This window comes from Phlebotomus papatasi, chromosome 1, assembly GCF_024763615.1.
Source record: "Phlebotomus papatasi isolate M1 chromosome 1, Ppap_2.1, whole genome shotgun sequence".
NCBI classification, from domain to species: Eukaryota; Metazoa; Arthropoda; class Insecta; order Diptera; family Psychodidae; genus Phlebotomus; species Phlebotomus papatasi.
Window position 1 is genome coordinate 70,108,381 of NC_077222.1, and position 21,103 is coordinate 70,129,483.

The 21,103-nt window shown below is 31.3% G+C and overlaps 1 protein-coding gene and 1 non-coding gene across 7 annotated transcripts in view; both read left to right on the forward strand.

The window, feature by feature from the left end:
- The window catches only part of LOC129799653 (dnaJ homolog subfamily B member 6), a 70,927-nt gene extending 53,223 nt beyond the window's left edge, over nucleotides 1–17,704 (forward strand). For 3 of the 6 annotated variants that reach the window (XM_055843739.1, XM_055843759.1, XM_055843750.1), the window contains exons 2-7: nucleotides 5,441–5,643; nucleotides 8,829–8,938; nucleotides 9,197–9,355; nucleotides 10,043–10,234; nucleotides 16,174–16,435; nucleotides 16,520–17,704. In XM_055843739.1, coding sequence (XP_055699714.1) covers nucleotides 5,579–5,643; nucleotides 8,829–8,938; nucleotides 9,197–9,355; nucleotides 10,043–10,234; nucleotides 16,174–16,435; nucleotides 16,520–16,619 — 888 coding nt within the window. In that variant the 5' untranslated portion in view covers nucleotides 5,441–5,578 and the 3' untranslated portion in view covers nucleotides 16,620–17,704. The remainder of the gene's footprint in view (nucleotides 1–5,440; nucleotides 5,644–8,828; nucleotides 8,939–9,196; nucleotides 9,356–10,042; nucleotides 10,235–16,173; nucleotides 16,436–16,519) is intronic. The other 3 variants (XM_055843784.1, XM_055843776.1, XM_055843767.1) reach the window with 1 other exon arrangement.
- On the forward strand, nucleotides 4,615–4,746 carry LOC129800129 (U4atac minor spliceosomal RNA). Its single transcript, XR_008751601.1, has one exon. It is a non-coding gene; the product is annotated as a U4atac minor spliceosomal RNA (small nuclear RNA).
- Nucleotides 17,705–21,103: the final 3,399 nt, after the last annotated feature.

The window sequence follows — 21,103 nt, forward strand, 5'->3', positions numbered from 1 at the left end:
GCCATATAGGAAAAACTACGGAAAATTTTCATTCTTCGTAGAATTAATTGATTGTGTATTCAATTTCTCTTCTTCCTCAATTTTTTTTTTTTCTTCACCTCGGACGATGATGAAAGAAATATCTACTATCGTATATGTATTAAAGTTTACTGTACATAATACGTGAGAAGAGGTGTTTTCCCAGCACTCACACGCGTTAATCAAATTTGTATGAGGTGAAGTATGTTAAATATTTGCGAAAAATTGTTTGGAAGACAAGGCAGAAAGTTCTGTATTAAAAATCGATACATTTGCAATTTTATTAAATTTATTATTTGCGTGCCTGAAGGTTATTTTTGAAGACAAGCAAAGTGAGTGAGACAGAAAGAGAACGGAATTCAAGGTTATATTTAAAACATATATAGAATGAAAATTATTCTCATGCTTTTTTTCTATATAGACTTCCACGTTATATTTTAGTGGTTGTTATCATTTCCCCCGGTAACATTGTCATTTATGTCTTTTGCCTGTTTCGTTCCTTTAACACAGTCACCATCGTGACTTTTGTAGCTTTAAATTATCAGTAACTATTTCCATCGGACATGGTGGCCTAAAGGAAGTCGGCGAACGACCGTGAATTATAGAGCCAATGTCTTAGAAGTGAAGATACGACTCAATAAGTGCAATTATTTCAGTACTTAAAACATTAAAACTCCTTAATTGCTCTGCTTGTGTGAAAAAATTAAGAATGACTTCGGAGTGATGCCAATGATCCCTTGGGACAGAAAATTGACCAAGTCAATGCTTCATTTAGCAGACAATAAAACACTTGGAGACTCCGTTAAACTCTTCAATCATTTCTAATGATGTCATCCTTTAATGTATTTTTTTTTAAAAGACGCCTCTTTCCTTCTAAAGTCTCACAATGGAAGTTTCTTGGTATAGTGATGCTCAAGACAAAAAAATGTGACACATCTCTGAATTTACATTTAAAAGAACTTTTTTTTTAATCTTTAAGAAAATATGTCACGAAAAAAATAGAAAATATGAATGATAATAAGTCGATTCTAGGTCATAAGTGTTACTTTAACCCTCGCGTGGGCGAATGGGTGTAATATAGGTGAGTGGGGTCCGCAGAGGTACCAATACAATTTATAAAGAATAATTATCAATAAAGTGACAATAGTTTTTAATTTCACCCAATTGGAAAATCAATTTTGGGCTCTGAAACAATTTTTCTAAGCAGGGTCAGTGTACCAAATTCCGGCATAGTTGCATGCAAGCGCCAAAGTCTTAAGTTTGCGATGTAATATTTTAATGCAAATTGATTTTTTTGTTACTTCTTTTTAAGCAGTGTTACTTTGGAAACTTATAGATAGTTTATCGTCTTTGTTTTCATCAAAATCATTCTCAATACATTTTAAAATTAATAAAATTATAGACATTACTTCACTGAGAAGAAAGGGGCGCGATTAACTTTTTTTCCTCATAATTTTAACACTTTGTAGGTGTAAAAATATATCAACATTTTTTAATGTTCATTTTACACCTTTTTAAGGGTAAAATTAACATGAAAAAGTGTGACTTTAACCCCTAATACACCTAAAAAAGCATAATATTTCCACCGATTTCGGATCAATACTGCAGGGTAAAATAAACATTTCCGGAATGTTATTTTAACTTTTTCGGATTTCTCTCAGTGTTTGGGTAATATTTCGTATTTCGGCTCATAGTTCCTTGCCCTTCTGGAATGCTTCCAAATCTAAAGTCTTTTTGAAAGCATTCATACAAAAGAAGTGTCCGAAATTGAAAGCTGGCAGAATTTTGGTACAGTTGCTCTATCAGAAGATGATTAAATCTGGATCAGACTTGTAAATTTAACAGAAGATTGATATTGGATATTGGAATCTTTATGACTTTGGAACATTTTTTAAATAAGGAAAATTTCGGTAAATCAAAATTCACATCTTTTTCTTTTCCAGACATTTTGCATATGTCTATCGCGCTCATTCGCACTCTTCTTCCTCTTTTGAACGTCACAATAAATTCAATTTTTATTTGAGTGCAAAAGAGAGGGCAAACTTATGCTATACGTATACGTTATAAGAAATAATAGGATAGTACAGAAGAAACTAAGAATATTTGTGAAGATTAGAGTCTATCAAAAATACCGATGTTGGAAAATGTAAGAACTATGTATTTTTTAAAAGGTCCATAATAGACGCTAATAAAGAATTATTACGTATAACGTTATAAAAAAGAATGGTTGGACTTTTTAGATTTAATGAAGTTTTTCTAATTTAAAAGGTGTGCCAGAAACTGTAAAATATAAATTCATCCGCCTATTGACCTTTATTAAAAAAGAAACTTTTAAAAATTAAATAATTTCTATTTTAATATGCGAATAGTGATTATAGAAAATAACTTTCATTTAAATATGAAACAGTCAATGAGAAAAACTAAAGAACATACGTAGAAGACAATTTTGACATTACTTTGATATTGGACATTTGAATGACTTTTACTTTAAGGCCAATTAATGGTTCACGGCTTAATCTAGAATATTATACTTCTGCGATTATTGCAATTATTTGTCAAATCTTTTGCCGAATATCATGAATATTTCTAAAATACTCTCTAAAAGCGAAAAGTATCAATTTTGTCACAATGAACTCCTCCTTGGCAAAAGTTCATTAGATATTCACATTTAATAAGTTTTATCGTTTAAAAATTGGTTCGAAAAAAATCTAAAAAAAAAATACGTGAAACTGTGAAAATATTTTAAAAAATATATAGTCAAGTGTGCTAATCCGGGCGCTTCGCTATCTGGATCGTTTATAACTAATCCACTTAAAATAACTATTTTTATTTTTATTTCCGTAATATAGTCACTAGTAACACAATTTAACTATTCATGTTTGAGAAAAAGCAAAAATAATGTTTTTTTTTTATTAAATAAGTGAATGTAATCGATTCATTTCAATTTTGTGCCAGCTGGGTTCTTCACTAAAAATTTTCTAGCAGTGATATTTCCGCTAATGATAGCTAGTTGATTTAAAACATTTATTGTTTTTTCTTTGTGAAAAAAGTATTTTAAATCCAAAGGTTTAATTAAAAGTGAATTAGCGAAAAGGCGACCCAGTTAGTGCATGCTGACTTATTTCAGTATTATCATTATTTTATAAATTTTCTTTAATATTTTTGATATTTTTTTATTATGTTTCTGAATGAAACAGTGAATAATTCTATGGATTTAGAAGAAGTAAAAAAGAATTTCATCAGTCCAAAAACAAGCGTTTAAGTAGCATTCTTCGGAAAGCGATCCAATTACCACACCTTACTATATCTGCAACAATTTTAAATCTTATAGTAAGGTGGGGTAACCTTACTATAAGACCTATTTTGTAGAGTAATACTATAAAGAAAAATAAAATGAAAATTAACCTTTAGTTTTATTTTTCTTTTCCAAATTCCTATGAAAATGTGAAAATTTTATAAGAAAATATATGGACACGGATTTTAAAGTCTTTGTCATTGTACAAGAAAAAACAAGATTTGATAGAAGTTAGTGTTTTTTAGAAAAATCTGAGAAAATGCTTTTTTCGTCAATTTTTACATAATTTATACACAAAACACAAGAAATGTAGAAATCTTTGGTGGAAAATTGATGTATGAATCATAGAACTGTCGCAGAAGTCTTGTGAAAAGAAAGACATTTATATTTTCTTCTTGAGAATATTTATTTTATGCCAATTCAATCTTTTACGTTTTTTCTTAAACTTTTACGTGGTAAAAAATATTTTTCAGACTTTTTTGTAGATAAATTATTGATAACTATTGATTTGTTATTTGATAGAATGAATTTCTGAGATCAATTGAACTGAATTTGCCCTCTTGAAGGTTAAAAATTATGATAAAATTAGATGTGGCAGGATCGTGTGAAAGGAGCGACGCGTGTGTGGCATTATAAAAGATGATTAACGTTTAGAATCTCTTTTGCTTCTCACAGAAGAATTAAATTGAACACCGTCAATCTTGGAGAATTACAAAGAGTTTACGATTATTTCCTCTGTCTTAGAAGCTTGATTTCTTTTCTTTCTTCATCAACACACCTTTAATTGTCTCATAAAAAGATTAAGCTATCGTGCAGGGAATTACTCAAAGTAGAAAGTGATGTACTGAGATTCTTTTTCTTGAGAACAGCCATAAAGAACATTTGTTTTAAATTAACTCTTGAGGTAGTGAGAGAGACAATAAGTAAATTACGTGTGTGTCTTTGGTGTATTTAAAGAAAAAAAAAACAACTCTCATTCACCTACACGAATTGCATGAAAAAAAGCAACACTTAATGATTAAGCAAAATGCTATAAAGAGAAAAGAAACCCCCACAAGATATTACCCAAAATGTACTTGTCTCTAAAAAAGAAATGGGATGAAAATGTGGTGATGAGTAAGAATTTTTGGCAAAAAAATGTAACGGGGATTATTCAATTTACTTCAGGTGATGAAATACTGTGAGAGATTGAGGGAATTTATTGAAATTATTGGTTTTAGAGAGGTTTTCATGTTAAGCGTATAATTCGGGAGAATAACCGTGAGATTGGGGTATTTAGTGATGGTTGATGATTTTATTCGTCCTTCCTTGTCTAGTGGGAGCATAATGTCCAATGATCGTCTAGTGAGGATATTGATGCTGACACCCATTTAAATACACATACCCCTGCCCGTATCCTGCTAAAAACAGGTGCGAGTGGAATTTTTGGAAGGCCCCATTACACTTTACATGGGGCTATTATTGGATTTGAAGAGTCTCGAAGAAGAAGTATCACGTTCAAGGCTTATCTCGGTTAATGATCTTTCGGGTTTCGTTTCTTACCACTTCAAGTCTACTGATCTGACACGATTTAGATGAATACTAATAATCTTATCTGTTAACTTGGAAAGTCTCTAATATATTAAACAGAATGATATATTATAGTTATTTGTTGGAAAAATGTACGTTATCAGAAGGTGAGATAAACTGATAGAATTCTTAATCGCTGATATCGCTAAATAACAAGAAAATTTTAATTGTGATTCTCCTTGAGAAGTTTTCCAGAAAAATCAACAATTTCGCAAAATCCAGCAATATTTGAAGAATCATGAGAGATTTTTGTTCATGGAAATATAGCATATACATACAAACAGAGTGACTCACAGAGATGGGTATCTCCAAAGCAAAAGAGTTGATGCTTATGGAGAATAACCAGAATGTAGGGGGATCAATCGTGGGCGATATTTCATAAATGAAGTATAATTTGTATGTGTTCATCTTTCTCTAATCGCTCTCATCATTTGTCGTCTTTTTTTTGAAGTGAAAATTGATGATAAATACCTTGCCATTTCAATGTGAAAGTTTTTTACTCAAGTAAATCACAGTGCTAATTGAGATGTTGTTCTTTTTTTTTGTCTCTGCTTGCAGGTGTTAGCATAGAGATAAATTGGATTTGATAGCTCACTCCTATAGCACGCAAAATCAGCACAAATTGCCAGAGAATTAATCCTGCTGACTGAGGAAATTGAGTGAGGTGAGAGGTGAAAAGAGAGGTGAAGAAACACAATGGTGGACTACTACAAAACACTCGATGTCAATCGGGGGGCAACGGATGCGGAAATAAAAAAGGCGTAAGTTTCAATTAATTTTGGGGAAAAGCAATAAATTTGCGGAATTTGCAGATATTAACCCTTTAACGACGAGACACTTTTTACGGACTGAAAATCAACAATAAAAATTAAACTGAGAAACATAATCAATGATAAGTCTTACATCAAACCTTGGAAAGTCCAACAGTCTGATTCGGCGTATTTTGTGCTTCTATGAACGATAGGGACAAAAATATCCCAAAAATTTAAGTAATTTTTCTGACAATACCAATGAATAATAGTTTTCGCTTTAATGAAAAATATTACGTATAAGTATTGAAGTTTTTATTGCCAAAAGGGTTTTGCTTAAAAAAAAATTGGAAGTATAAAAAATAAATAAAATCAATTATGAATTTAAGAATTTAAAAATTCGCCACTTTTGAGTTTAAATATTTACTAGGGTAATTCCGGCCGGCTTGCAATTTCGGCCACTTTTTTTGTTCCACGAATTTCGATGAATTTTAGTTTTTGCGTACTTCAGAAATCATACAATGCAAAAACATTACAAAAATGTCGTTTCGCCACATGAGATAATGTGAAAAAGACACTGGAAAAATTCTGGGAAGGCAAAGAACTTTAAGAATGAAGGTGGCCGAAATAGGCCACCAAAGCTGTGTATACATTTTTATTTATTTAAAAATGAAATAAGAATGATTTGAGTGAAAATGAAGATGATAAACTGCATATAAAGACCCAAGCAACACTCCTTAAAAAGAAAGAATAAAAAAATCAATTTGTATTAAAAATATTACGTTTCAAACTTGAGATTATGGCGCTTGCACGCAACTATGCCGAAATTTAGCACAGTTACCCTACATAGCGTATAGCTCGAGACTTGCAAAAAATATCTCAGATTCCTTCAACCTTCTACTTCACAATTATGTACAGACATAAGGAAAAAAATAACTTTACGTTGTCAGGAAAAATTATTTTCTTCATGGGACACCGGTGTTCCAATCGTCCTTAACTTTTTCGTCTCCTTTGGGACTCTGGGTACCCATGGAAAGAAAGATTTTTTTTTTGGAGTATTTAGAATCGATAAAAATCCGATTCTTGTGGATGATTACAAACTATAAGGATGTCCAAATTTAGGATATTTTTTGCAGGATCCCAATTAACTCCTGAGCTAAGATCTTCTTGGTCAAAAATCGTGAATTTTCGATTTTCTGCTTCCTTGCAGATATTGTGACTTTTTTGATATTTCTAGACCCGAATAAGGAAAAACCTCTCGGGGTCAATAAGTATGATAACTAACAATTACAGATTGCATAAATTCGAAAAATAATTCTTTCTTAAATTTTCAAAAAACTTGTTCAAACTTTATGGGTACTCTCGCCCCCAAAAATCTAGAGGTCAAATGTAAGGTGTTTGCTTTTTAACACCAACCTTGTAAGAAAATTCCAAGCGGGAGCGAAATTTTTGCCAAATGGCCGATAATTTTGACATTTCGTCAGTTAAATCAGCATTTGTCGTAACTTCCTTTTGACAACTTTCCAGGAGACGAAATTTTAAGTTAAGCTTTATTTTCCTTATAAATGAGCCCCGAATGCGATACTTTTGACTCAAAATAATAAAAGTGGCACTAATAAACTATAAGTTAACTCGAGAAAATCTTTATAAAATTATTTAAAAGCTGCAATATTGAGAAATATGTTAGAAGAAACACAATAATATTTTATTGTAACTTCCATCATTTATAAAGCCGTAACTTCCAATGTATGAAGATTCTGGAAGTTACGACAATTTTCTAAAATGCATTATATCAATTTGAATTATTCTAGTGATAATAGGCGCCTTTATTTGACAAAATTAGTCAATAATACTGTTATCCCTGTCCCTAAAAGCTTTTATTTAATAAGTTTTATTGAATAAATTTTGGGCGCCACGTCGCTTGTTTTGTTTTGAATTAATGACAGATGGGTAGGGATTTTTTCTCACTTTTTTCTCGCAAATATTGAATTAAAATGATTTCATGTTACACTATTCGCACTGTCTTTCGATATTTGGAAGAGTTTATAAACGTTTTATTGAGAAATATTGCAATTTTGCTGCAAATTACAAACCACGCAAGTAAGCAAAAGAAGTTACGGCAAATGCTGATTATTGAAAATTTTGTATGGAAATTTGTCGTAACTTCCCCAAAAATGGAAGTTACGACAAATTCTGATAAATTTTTGTTAATTAAGGGCACTTACGATAAATTTTGTTTAAAATAATTTTTATTGGGCTTATAAAGGTTTCTATTTCACAAGTGCGTTTAATAAACAAAATTACGCTGATTCCAAATATGTATATATCTCAAAATTGCAAAAATGAAGTTACGATAAATGCTGATTTAACTGACGATTTGGTAGCGAGGGAGATTACTTTCAGGGAAGTTTTTCCTATTCTTCCTGATTTTGGTGAATTCTGATTGTCCAGGAAGTGTTTTTTTGGCTCTTGAGAAAGCTTAACTCTTTCGTCTCTTTTGGGACTCTGAGTACCCAAAGCAGCATATGAATGTTCTGTGAAAAACAATGTTTTTTACATATTCAGAATTGATAAAAATCCTATTCTTGTGGATGATTACAAACTATAAGGATGTCCAAATGTAAGATATTTTTCGTAGGACCTCAATTAATTCCTGAGCTTAGATATTTTTGATTAAAAATTGTGAAATTGGCTTGCAGCATATGCTGCGGTCCGGAAAGAGTTAATGTGTCTACAATAACATTGTGTTGAGAGAAATGTGTTTTAAAGTGTAATTGTGTGAAATATTTTGAGGAATCTGTTGGCAAGCAGGAGCTGGGTGTTCTTTTTTGCACTTCCTGGACATCCCACAAGATACTGGTCAATAATTCTTCTTGTTTTAGTGATCAACATTGTAAAGGAGTCATTTGACACGCAAAAATTATTCACAGAATTGATATTATTGGCTTTTGGAAAATTCAAGTTTGTCTCCTTTTCGTTCTTTTGGGGACGAGAGTACCCATGAGTTTTCAAATTTCCCAGAGGCGGAAAAAATTCTTTCTCTACAAAAGTATCATATTTGACCACTAAGACTTACAATAAAGTGAGTTTTACTGAAATTCGTTCGCTGGATATGTGTTGTGGTCCGGAAAGAGTTAAAGGGTTAATTAAAAAATAAATAAATTTTATTAATTACAATTTTTTCTTTCGTGTTTCAGATATAGAAAATTAGCTCTAAAATGGCATCCGGACAAAAATCCCAACAATCTAGAAGAGGCAAATAAGCGGTTCAAAGAGATCTCCGAAGCATATGAAGTGCTATCAGATGGTATGAAAATTGTTGGCTATTTCTCATTCCTATCATCTCTTTTCTTTCTATGTATATTATTCTTTAATTTATTTCAACAAAAAAGCAACAAAAAAATTGTATCTTATCTCTCATGAATTTCTTTGTATAATTCTTGTGGATGAGGCACAAAAAAAATTAAACAATAATTTTTTCTTTGCAAAAGAAACAAACAAACAAAAATTGATAAAGAATGCAATATTTTTCAATTATCCCAATTTTTCTCCCACCAATTTGCAGAGCACAAACGCAAAATTTATGATTCGAGAACAACATACAAAAAATATCATCACAACTATGAACCAACCTCCCATCATCGTTCTGCTGGGAATCGTTCTCAGAATAGAGTCTTTACTTTCCGAGGATTATTTGAGACGACACCATTTTATCGATTTTTCGGTTAGAAAAACTAAAAAAAAAAAACAAAAAAAACCAAAAAATATTGTGCAAGAAAAATGCAGAAAAGCATTAATTGTTTCTTACTGAATTGATCTTTTTTTGATCAGTCATTTCAACCAGAAAAAAAAACAATCATTTTGTGATGAAAATCCCTCTCAAATAAGGCTCTTAACAAACCATATTCCGCTGAAAACCTCCTCCTGTTTTTCTTTTGTGTGTTAATAAGAATTGTTTGAGTGCAAATTTATTAACGATATTTTTTTTTAAACCCTGCTGATTTTTATTTTCAACTCCAGACAGATTTTTTCTTTCTTTCTTTCTCAAAAAATCATCACTAATAGATTATTTCTGATCACATCCAGGACTCTATTCCAGTTCTCTGTCTGTCTGCAAAGTTGCTATAATAAGAAATAATAAAGTAAAGATTTATGGCTGGTGCATTTGAATAATTTGTCCATTTCAATAAATTCCAATCGTTATTGAGAGATTTATGCCACCAAATTAGGCAAATGAACTGGAATAGGTGTCCAAATGAGAAACAATTTAACCATTACATACATTCTTTTAATCCCTTTGTTTTCTCGTGATTTCATCCTAAACAACCTGCTTATTATTTTTTTAATGGGTGATTTTAACCGCAGTGAAAAAAAAATATAATTGGAAAATATGTAAAATTTGTGATTTCAGAGAGAAAGAGACGAATTTACGATCAGTATGGCAAAGAAGGTCTCATGGGACACAATGAACGTCATCACAGATCGCGGCGACACGATCCAGAGGACTATGACTTTATGGGTGGTTTTGGATTCACATTCAGAGATCCCGAGGAAGTGTTCCGAGAATTCTTTGGCAATTCACCATTTGCTGATATTTTTGGTGGTAAGAATTTTGACACAATTTTTTTTTTTATATTGACATAGTTAAAATTTGCAATTTACTCAAAGATAACAGATATACAATTTAAATTTAAGAGGTTTTTCTTTGCACTGTTATCTTAATTAAGTGGTTTTTTACATGAGTCAACTTTGCACTGATATAACAAAGATTTCAGGGTATTTTACTGTGATTCATCTAAGTTGGAAAATTACTAATTTGCTGAAATACAGAAGTTGAAGTAGCTAAATTAAGCTCGTAGATTGAGACTTGAATTGCTTTGTAAAATTTCAAAGAGATTCTTTATATACTCAACTACTGCGGTCAGTATTAAATTCTAAAATACATTAAAACCGGCAGCGGATATTAAAAAAATAGCTACACAGAAAAAATATTTCGTAAATGCTTGTGAATTTTTATTGACATTCATACTGGAACTGATCCAATTGTGCTAAGAATTTCAAGAGACCTTTCAAATAAAACCAAATTTGACCAAATCCGTTGAGAAATAGAATCTTCATGATGACCTTTTGACCTTGAGTAATTCAAGATGGTAATTTTCTGATCAAAGATCTTTGTAGACAAAATGTTCAACAATACTACCTCTAAAACATATCCAAAAATTAACGAAATGGTCTCTGGTAATTTGACGTATTTGATGGGGAGGGGAAAAAGAAAGAAGTAAATTTCGATATAGTGTCATTTTGAAAGGGGTCATCGAAGACCAGACGTCAATATCTCTTACCGTTTAAATTAAGCATGGGTTAACCCTTTAACGACGAGACACTTTTTACGGACTAAAAATCAACGATAAAAATTAAACCGAGAAACATAATCAATGATAAGTTTTACATATAACCTTGGAAAGTCCAACAGAACCTGATTCGGTGTATTTTGTGCTTCTATGAACGATAGGGACAAAAATAGCCCAAAAATTTAAGTAATTTTTCTGACAATACCAATGAATAATATTTTTCGCTAAATTTGAGAATTTTAAATTTCAGAATTTAAAAATTCGCCACTTTTGAGCTTAAATATTTACTACATAGCAAATAGCTAGAGACTTGCAAAATATATTCTAGAGTCTTTCAACCTTCTACTTTACAATTATGTACAGACATAAGAAAAAAATAACTTTACGTTGTCAGGAAAAATTATTTTCTTTATAGACACCGGTGTTCCAATCGTCCTTAAAGGGTTAAAATCCTGAAACAATGCAAAAAAAATAGTATTTTGGAACGAAAGCTTTTTAAAACAATTCTCTAACAAGTTTACCATTCTTTTCAAAAACACTTACATTATGCTGCACGGTAGGGGAGACTGGGGCAAAAAGTCACAAATCGAAAAATTCAAAATTCAATATCTTCCAAGGTAAAAAAGATAGCGGCTCAAATTTTTTTCTGTAGATAGCCTCCATAGACCTTCTTCGATGTCGTAAGTTTCTTAGAATTCGAACAAGGAATTTAGAAAATCAAAAATATCGAAATTTTTAGCACTATTTTTGAAATATTTTCCTTGCAGAAGATAACAATTATTACCTACTTATTTTCCAAAATTGATGCACTGGTGAATATTTTCTAAATAATTTGGATTTTTTGAATACGAATTCGCTATCTATTTTAGAATTTCACAAAAGTTCTTTTCTCCAGAAATCCTTTAATTAAAAATGGCCACTTGGGGCAAAAAGTAACAAAAAAGCGAAGCAATTTCTGATGTCTCACGGCTGTGTTTTATTTTTCTAAAATAGCTTGAAAGCGCTTTTCTCGTTTTCTCACTTTTCTCGCAGAGAAAACGGTGTTTTACAAAGGTGTAGATGAATAAATTTTCTATGAAAATATGTCCTCTCGGTATTTTTTCAAATTTAAGGAAGCCCGTAATGAAGCGAATCAAAATATGATAATACCCAATGTCTGGTACTATTTGCCCCAGCATTTTTGAGAATAGTCACAAAATTAGCTTTTATAAATTGGCTCGATAAACGTATTTCCTTACAAAATAGAGGAATATTACTTTCACAAAGTTGTAGAGCGGTAAATTTCCTATAAAACTGCGCTAATTAGGAATTTTTGGAGCGATCGAGTAGCTTGTAAAAAAATAAAATATCCGTTTTGTGACTTTTTGCCCCAGTCTCCCTTATCCATTTTGGTACAGTTTAGGAGTCTGCATCTGGAGTCTACAAGTGGAAGTTATATTAATATTAACGTCTTATTGCTTTTATTAAATAATTTTATTCTATACTTTAGTAGAGATAGACGAATTATGTTAGATTAATTAGCAAGTATTAATTAATTAAATTTAAGGAAAATTAGTAATAAAAAATATCAATTAGAAAGTTTAGAAAATTATAATATTTTATATTAAAAAATATGCTAATTATTTATTCAGATTTATTGTGTTCCATAAAATCTGAATTTCTAATTTCTTGAAGGCAAAACATTTGTGGTCTGTAAAATATTCCATTTTGCTCAGTAAAAGATTTTATTTTACTCAATACAAAATGTAAAATCGATTAGGTATGATTTTAAACCATCCTGAAGATGTCAAGATGGTTCACAATTACATTCATAACATTTCACTATTCTCTTGAACTGAAAGTGCATTATTTAGATTGGGAAAATTTCATGAAATCTAAATTCACATTAAACTTTTTGCGAATTTCTATCCCATTTTTTGTACTCTTTTTTCTTCTTTTGAATATCACAATAAATTTAATTTAGTTCGTTTCAAATTTGATCGCCAAAAGGCATAATGTTAAAGCGTGCGTGGCATAATTATATGTATATTATATGAGAAAGAAACTAAAACGAATTTTGATTTGATAAAATTTCCCTATTTTAAAGGTTATGCGGGAACTTTGACTATTCATTTTTAGCAATCGAACAGACGTTTATTAATCCAAAATTTACATTACAATGATTCTGGCACACCTTTTCAATTTAGTGAAATCTAATAGAATAAAATTGTACTTCTTTCTGGCACTTTACTGTTCTCAAGTTCTTCTGAATTATCGAGTTTCCTTTGTGATGATTCCTGTCAAGACTGTTTGACGGTTTTAGAAGACAGCGAGGATTGTGAAAAACGGGGAAAAAACAAACGATCAGTAAAAAAACAAAATTGGCAGTAAAAATTTAAAAATAGGCAGTAAAATAAATGATTATGGTCAGTAATAAACTTAAATCTTTACAAAAATGGGTCTAGGGGAAGGTTTTGATCCTTCGTACTAAAAAAGGAATCCAAGATTTAAGATTTTTTACTGAATGCCACACAAACCGAATCAATTATATCACTGTGTCAAAAAAATCTCTCACTTATTGGGTTCATAATTCTGCCTCACAAAATTCCTGAAAGGCCTTGGATTTTCCTATACAGGAAAATGAAAATGTAGTAGCATTTTTTACGAATGTATCCGGTACCGGAATGCTTCGTACCATTTATTCCAACCCCTGTAGGCCTCATTTTCCCCGGAAACGTTACACCGGAAACAAAACTTTGGGCATCACTACTTAGATGGTACTTTCATCTACTTCTTTTCACTGTTTGTAGGAGATAATCACGCATTAAAAGATCAATTTTAAGCTATTTTTCTAACACATGTTTTTTAACACTCGAAAAACCATTTTTTCCTGCATTCTGACAGTCAATTGAGAGCTCGGTTTGGTATGATTCTCTCATAATCACACCTATTGTAATCCTCGGATTTTCTCTACTACCTCAAATGGGTCTTACAGAACATATTTCGGACACAACTAATTTCAAAAATGACCAGCCATCGATTTAAAATGAAATGTGGAAAGTTTCACTTTAAAACAAGGAAAATTTTATGAAAAATACTCGAAATACATCGAAGTGGCAACAAAAGAATCACGTCTACCATAAGCAGTCTAGTTTCATCACTGCACAAATCAGAAAGTAGTAATCACACCTATTGTAATCCTTGTTTTTTCTCTAACGTCTTGAATCTGTCTTACAGAACATTTTTTGAACATCAGTGATTCTTAGAATTACCAGTGATTAATTTAAAGTTAAATGAGGAAAACTCCGTTTGAAAACAAAGCAAATTGTATGAAAAATGCTTAAAACGCACCGTATGGACAATGAAAGAATCACACCTACCATAAGCAGATTTAGGCTTAATGTTCGATTTGACAGAAGCTAAACAAAAACATCTGATGAAGTCTCACTTTGCTGTGAAAGTGCGTGTTTTTCTTCGAGATTTTCTTGAACAATGTTGTAATCGTTGTAATATCACAATTTTCTTGTCAACTTGTTCAGTGGAATCTCTGGATGGGTCAAAATATCCAGGGCGTCGTGCACAGTGTGTCCCAGAACAGTCTGGAATTCACAGAGTTGGTAGTCAATGATTCTGACTGATATTTTTACAAACCTGCAACTGAAGGCAATCTTTGTGAACTTTTCTCGGCCCACAATTCCACCCCCTTCTAGCGAAAGATTTTCACGGTAAATATTAACCCTGATAAACCTTCTATAACTTGGAATGTTGTTTTTCTTCGAAAAGACTCTTGAAGCGTGAAGAAATGCATAAAATAATACACATCGGAATTACGATTTTAGGCCCATTTTTTATTTTTGCTTCTAGAACCCAGGAAAAAAGGCCTAGGCTCCCAAGGTTGTCCGGAAATGTGAGATGTGGGATTAGCTATAAGAATATATGACCATGGATGACATTCATTTAGTAACTTGGAAAAAAATCAACATTTACGAACCTGCGACGTTACGAAGGTGCAAAACCTTCCCCTAATTGTAAAAAACGCGCATCGAGAAAATTTGCATACCCGCAGGAGATTTCTGAATGGTTAGAATATTTAAAAAAGTTTACTTTAATGAAAGAAATTAATGTTTTATTCTGAAAAAGAAGCAAAGTATTTTCAAATTTCCAGCGTCACAAAATAGTATACATTCAGGCGTATTTCAAAAATGATTTCATAAATTGACTCCCAATGGTAGGCAAACTTGCATAATTGTATGTGCATAATTCCGACAGATGCATAATTTCGAAATGCATAAAGCCGGGACTGAGTGTAGTAGTTTTTCCAATGAATAAGTTTATTTAGCACTTTACTTTTATCAAATGCTTCTTTATTATCATTTTTTTTTTGTATTGGTTCCTGTCTGGATTATTTCCCCCAGTTCTCGTCGTATTTTAATCCAAAACGATTAAACAGTCGTGACAAGAACCATCACAAAGAAAAGTCGATTATGAAGATTGTAGTAGCACTTGAGAACAGTACAGTACTAAAAAAAAGAGGGAATCTTGAACCTTTTATTTTAGCACTTTACTGTTTTCAAATGCTCATATTATATACATCAGAGGTGAGCAAGAACCGTTTCAAACCGAACAAATATCAATGAAAATTGTACGTCAATTGTCAAAACGCTACCTGGACAAACTTAATTATTTTGACTGGCTATATGGACCCGAGTGAATCCGATTTACATAGAATTTAAATTCAGATTTACATAAAATAGAAGATGAAGAATTATTTTGACGTTTATTCGGTTTCAAACGGTTTTTGCTGACACCTGTCATACATTATCGACTTTTCTTTGTTTTAGTTCCTATTTCCACTGTTTTCTCAAGTTCTCGCCGTGTTCTAAGACCACAAAATAGTCGTGTCAAGAACCAAAACGAAAAGTCGATTTTGTAGAAGTACTTGAGAACAGTAAAGTGCTAAAATATGTTCATTTTTTCTGAACACTGAAAAGGGAAATTTCTTGAATCTTTTTTTTAGCACTTGATTGATCTCATGTGCTCCTGCCTGCATTAGCGACTTTTCATTGTGAATGGTTCATGTCTCTGCTGTTTAACAGGAGCTAAAACCGAAAAGTCGATTATGCAGAGGCACTTAAGAACAGTAAAGTGCTAAAAAAAGCATGCTAATTTTTTTTTGCCAAAAGGCTTATATTTCTAAATATTTTTTTTCCAGGAATGCCGTACGCTGCCACAAATGGACGTCGATCGCACAGACACTCTCACCCACAGAACACAATTTCATCCCAGTTTATGAGTCCTTTCATGGGAATTTCTCTCATGGATGACTTCTTTAGTATGGACAATGGGGGAATGAATGGCGCCTTTACGTCCTTCTCCTCCTTCAATACTGCCAACGGGGGTGGTGGCGGTGGAGCCGTTAAACGCACGTCCACCTCCACCACTTTTGTCAACGGAAAGAAACTTATGACGAAAAGGTGAGAGATTTAATTTTATATTATTTTTTTTTTAATTTTCTGATTTTGTTTGCATATTTTTTTTTAATTTTCTTTGTGAAATAGGATATACGAGAATGGCAAGGAAACTGTAATGTCGTATGAGAACGACGTCCTGAAATCAAAGACTGTCAACGGTGTGGCCCAAGCGCTTTCCTACAATTAATTGAGAAAAAAAATGAAGAAGAGAAATGTGAGAGAAAAAAAAGAATTAAGTAAATAAAAATCATGCAGGAGATACTTGAGGAACAATGTAGAAATTCTTATATATCTTCAACCAATTGGGAAAATTTGCTGAAGTATAATAATCATTATTAGAAGTCTTCACGCTCTAAATAAAAACAAAAAATTTTGATCATTTTTTTTCACCAATTTGTGAAGAAAGAAAAATTTATAATATATAAATAAATATTTGTGACGACCAGAGTGGACAGAGAAAAGAATTGTCTTTGTCGACACTCTGAAAGTATCGGAAAAAAAATGAAAAGTAGAATAATAATTTTTTGATTCAACTATAAATTATGCGCTATATTAAAAAAATGTATTGAAAAAATTATTAAATTATCTTTAAATTTCTAAATGGTCTCAAAACCACCTTTTATCATAAAAAAAAATAATATTGCTGTAAAATGAATGAAATTATACTATGTAACAACTGAAGGTAATGTGAATGAGCGTTGAAAATAGATGAAAAAAGAAAAAAACTAGAATGTAATCACTGTAATTGAGGAGTTTGATGTTAAAGAACAAATTGATTTTCTCTGCTCACGTATGAAGCAAAGGATATATTTTTTTCTTTAATTTTTTAATTTTTCTCTTTAGGGAAGAAATAGAATTCTTGCATGGGGAAAATCAAACCCAATTAAATCCTCTTTTTACCATGTAATTTATTATTATTTTTTTGTAATTGTGCACACGCTGTTTTGTGGTCAATTGAGGAATTGCAATTGCCTCAATTTTTACCTCTTAAAAAAAGTGAGAAAAGTATGAATTTTTGCGCATGATGAATGATTTTTGCCATAGAGAGCGAGCTAACAAAGAATATATAAAGCAAAATATACCAATTAATCATTCATATTCGAAAGATTTTTTTTTCTTAGCTAATTTGTGTTTGTTTCTTTTTTTACGTTCACAATTTTCTGTGGGCATTTATTTTATTTTTGTGTTTGGGATTTATAGAGAAGATGAGTAAAAAAAAAACCGATGATACTTATAATTAAAAGAATTAAACAGAAATAATTGAGAGTGAAATGATGTTTTTATTCAAAGATGAATTGGCTGTACTTTGCCCGGGAGCGCGTCATTGGGCCCCCAGATGAAAAGTTAAAATTGAAATTTGTGTCAATGGGTACTGGATTGGCAGTGATTTGGGCAAACTGCAGTGGTTTCACTTGGGCTGGTGCTCGGAATTTTGCACGTCTCTCGAGGGGCTTGACCGGTGGGAAGTTCCCTGGACGCACTGACCGGATGAACGGGGGCTTCTTCTCCTTCTTCGCCCTGACTTTTGCCTCCTCCCGTTTTTTCTTCCACCGGGCAAATTTCACAGCAAATGGTGTCTTATTCTTCTTCGATGTGCGTTTGGGGGTTCTCTTCTGGGGTGCTTCTGGTGTCTCCAAAATCTCATTCTCATCAATTTCACGATATTGACAAAATAGCGTCTGTCTCTTCTGTGCTCTGGTATTTTTGAATATTTCTCGCTTCTCCCGTGGACTCCTCTCTCTCCATGCTCTTGATTTATACAGTTCTCGATGTCCTCTATCCATAGTCATTGGATTCTACCTAAAAAATCCAGGTAAATTGAGAAAAAACCATAAAAAACACTTTGTTTACAAATAACTCACCTCCAGTAGGAATTTTGAAAATTTGACGGCTGTACTAAAATTAATTCCAATGCTCACCACTCGCTGCGCTACTCCCGTCTTCCACTTTTGTGAGAGAAGATTTTGCGCGAGTTGCTCTCCGTGACATTCTCTCCTATTTTTCCCACCTGCCCGCTCTCCGTATCCACGAATATCGGAGAGAATCAGGTGAGATTTTCGTGTGGAACTTTTTGTGGAAATCGTTTTTTGACATTCCGCGCGCAGTTTTTGTTCGCAAAAAAATGAATACTGAAGTAATTATAAATTCAATGAATGAATAAAAAATTAAATAAAATTGTTACAAGCTTTTATTTATTCATCGCGACTCCTCTTAACTCTTTCACGTCATTAGGGTCATATAGGGTAAGAGCTCATAATTTTGACCAGTTTTTAAATTTGGACACTTTGAGGATAAAATTGGACACTATAAATAAATTGATTAAAGTTATGTATTTTTATTCCAATATTTTATGAATAATGAATTCTATCTTAATATATTTTTTATTTTTTTGGAAGATTTTAACACTAAATACGTAAAATTTTGAATATGATTTGAGTTAAAATTGCTTTGTTGAAAATTCAGTGTGATATACTACCTTGCCGCCATAGGACCCTATATGACCCGGTGTTTATCCGAGTTTTCACGCAATGGAAAATTTTTTTTTCCTCTCAGAACTATTATATTTGATCATAAAGCATTAGGAAAAACTTAATTTTACATGAATTCACTTGCTGAATAAAAGTGCGACACTTAAATAACTGCAACGGCATTTCATGCCAAATTTTTCTTTTTAATATTTTACTATTTTACTGATTTTACTACAGTAGCAAACTTAAAAGAAAAACCTTTTGCACCAATTCAGTTATAAATACGTATTTATATGTATAAAGATTTTTTCATTTTCCTGTGGTTTTGTATAAATTTTCTGAAAATTGTCAAATAATGCTAAAGTGAATTTTCAAACATTTTTGTAACAAAAAACCATTTTCCAGTGATATTTCCTTTTTTAAGGAATTTATTTGACAAGGATTATTGGATTCATATCAATATATTTTCCTGCAAAATTTAAAAATTCTCATTTATAATTTGCGCTTAAAAAAATAATAAGTAAAATTCCAACAGGAATTCTGAAAAGAAAAAAATGTGTAAAGTTAATTTTCACCTTATTTTTCTCTGGAATATTATTCTGCAACAATTCTTATTATTTATTTTTTCAATATTTTTACATTTTCTTGTATTTCTTGTGATTTTTCGAACCATTCAAGCAAAAACGCATATTTTAAATGTTAAGAGGTTACGAGTTTTCGCCAAGAAAAGTTTTCTTAGTCGCTAATTTGGTATTGTTTTCGGATTTGACGAATATTTTTGTAACATTTTAGCAATACGTTAGAACCTCGACAAATATTCATGATATTTTCGCAATGTTTGATAATCAATTTGCACTTCCGCTATTTTAATGGCAGTTTGAGGATTTTTTTGATTTTTCGATTATTTATAGAATTAGATATAGAATTTTATTTCCTTTCAGAATCCGGTTTTATCTCTATATAAGAATACATATAAGAACAATAGTCAATTTGAGAAAAATAGTTGAATATTTTAAATTTATAAGACACTGATATACAGTAGAGTCTTCTAAATTCGAACGCTCGGGGGGTATTTTTGACATTTCTCACCTCCCAAATTCGAACGATTTTTTTCAAAACTAACGAAATTTGTGTGAGATTAAATTGTACTTTGAATCAAATTCTCGTACTTTCTCGCAAGTTTTTGTGGTAACATACTTCCTTTTCATTTTACACGACTATAATGTATGTAAACATTCAGGAAGAAGCACATAAATATGATTTTCATTCACCTAGAATACGGACCTTCTAACATAACCTCACAATTGACATTTTGAATCCAAACGGCGTTCGAATTTGAGAGATTCAGATTTGAGAGACTCTACTGTACACATACAATCACTCAAGAGTAAAATTCAAAATTGATGTTTTCCGCGGAAAATTCTACACATTATCTGTTTTATTTTCTATTTTACATGAAGTATTTGAAGGAATTTTCTCAAATGAAGACTGTATTAACCTAAAAAAGCGTTTCAAGCATTGTAAATAGTTTTTCAATAGAGAAGTTACAATTTTTCTTAGATTGTATGTCGAATAGAAAAGGATAATATAGATGCGAATATTAAGAATCTCACTCAATATATTTTTTCTAATTAAAGGAAGAACACGTAATTACACGATTTTTAATAATATTTATTCAATTATTATCCATTTATTAATTTTATAGTAACTGCTATTATTTTGCTGCTTAAAATATTTGTTTTGTTGGTTCTTGAGATCCATCAATTTCAACTTACTAAAAAAGAGCCTTTTCCCGATAAACTCCCTATAAATTATGCGATCTTTTTTCCCCGGCTTTAGTTAAAACAATTCACGGCCAAGTAAACTGTAAGAAAATCAATTCAATTTCGTATTTATTAAATAAATTTCAATGAAGTTTTTTCTTTAAAAAAAAAACTGTGCAGGAATTTCGAACTTTTTTCTTATTTGATTTTGATACCAATCATTTTCCAAATTGTTTATTATTTTAATATTGTTTTGTTTCAGCTCTTGTAAATAAGAAAACGATTGTGGGAATTTAATGATTTGATCTTTGATTAACCTATTTAATTTCATATATGAATATAAATACTAATGAACAATTTGAAATATGATTGGTATGAAAATCAAATAAGAAAAAAGTTCGAAATTCCTGCACAATTATTTTTAAGAAAAACTTCATTGA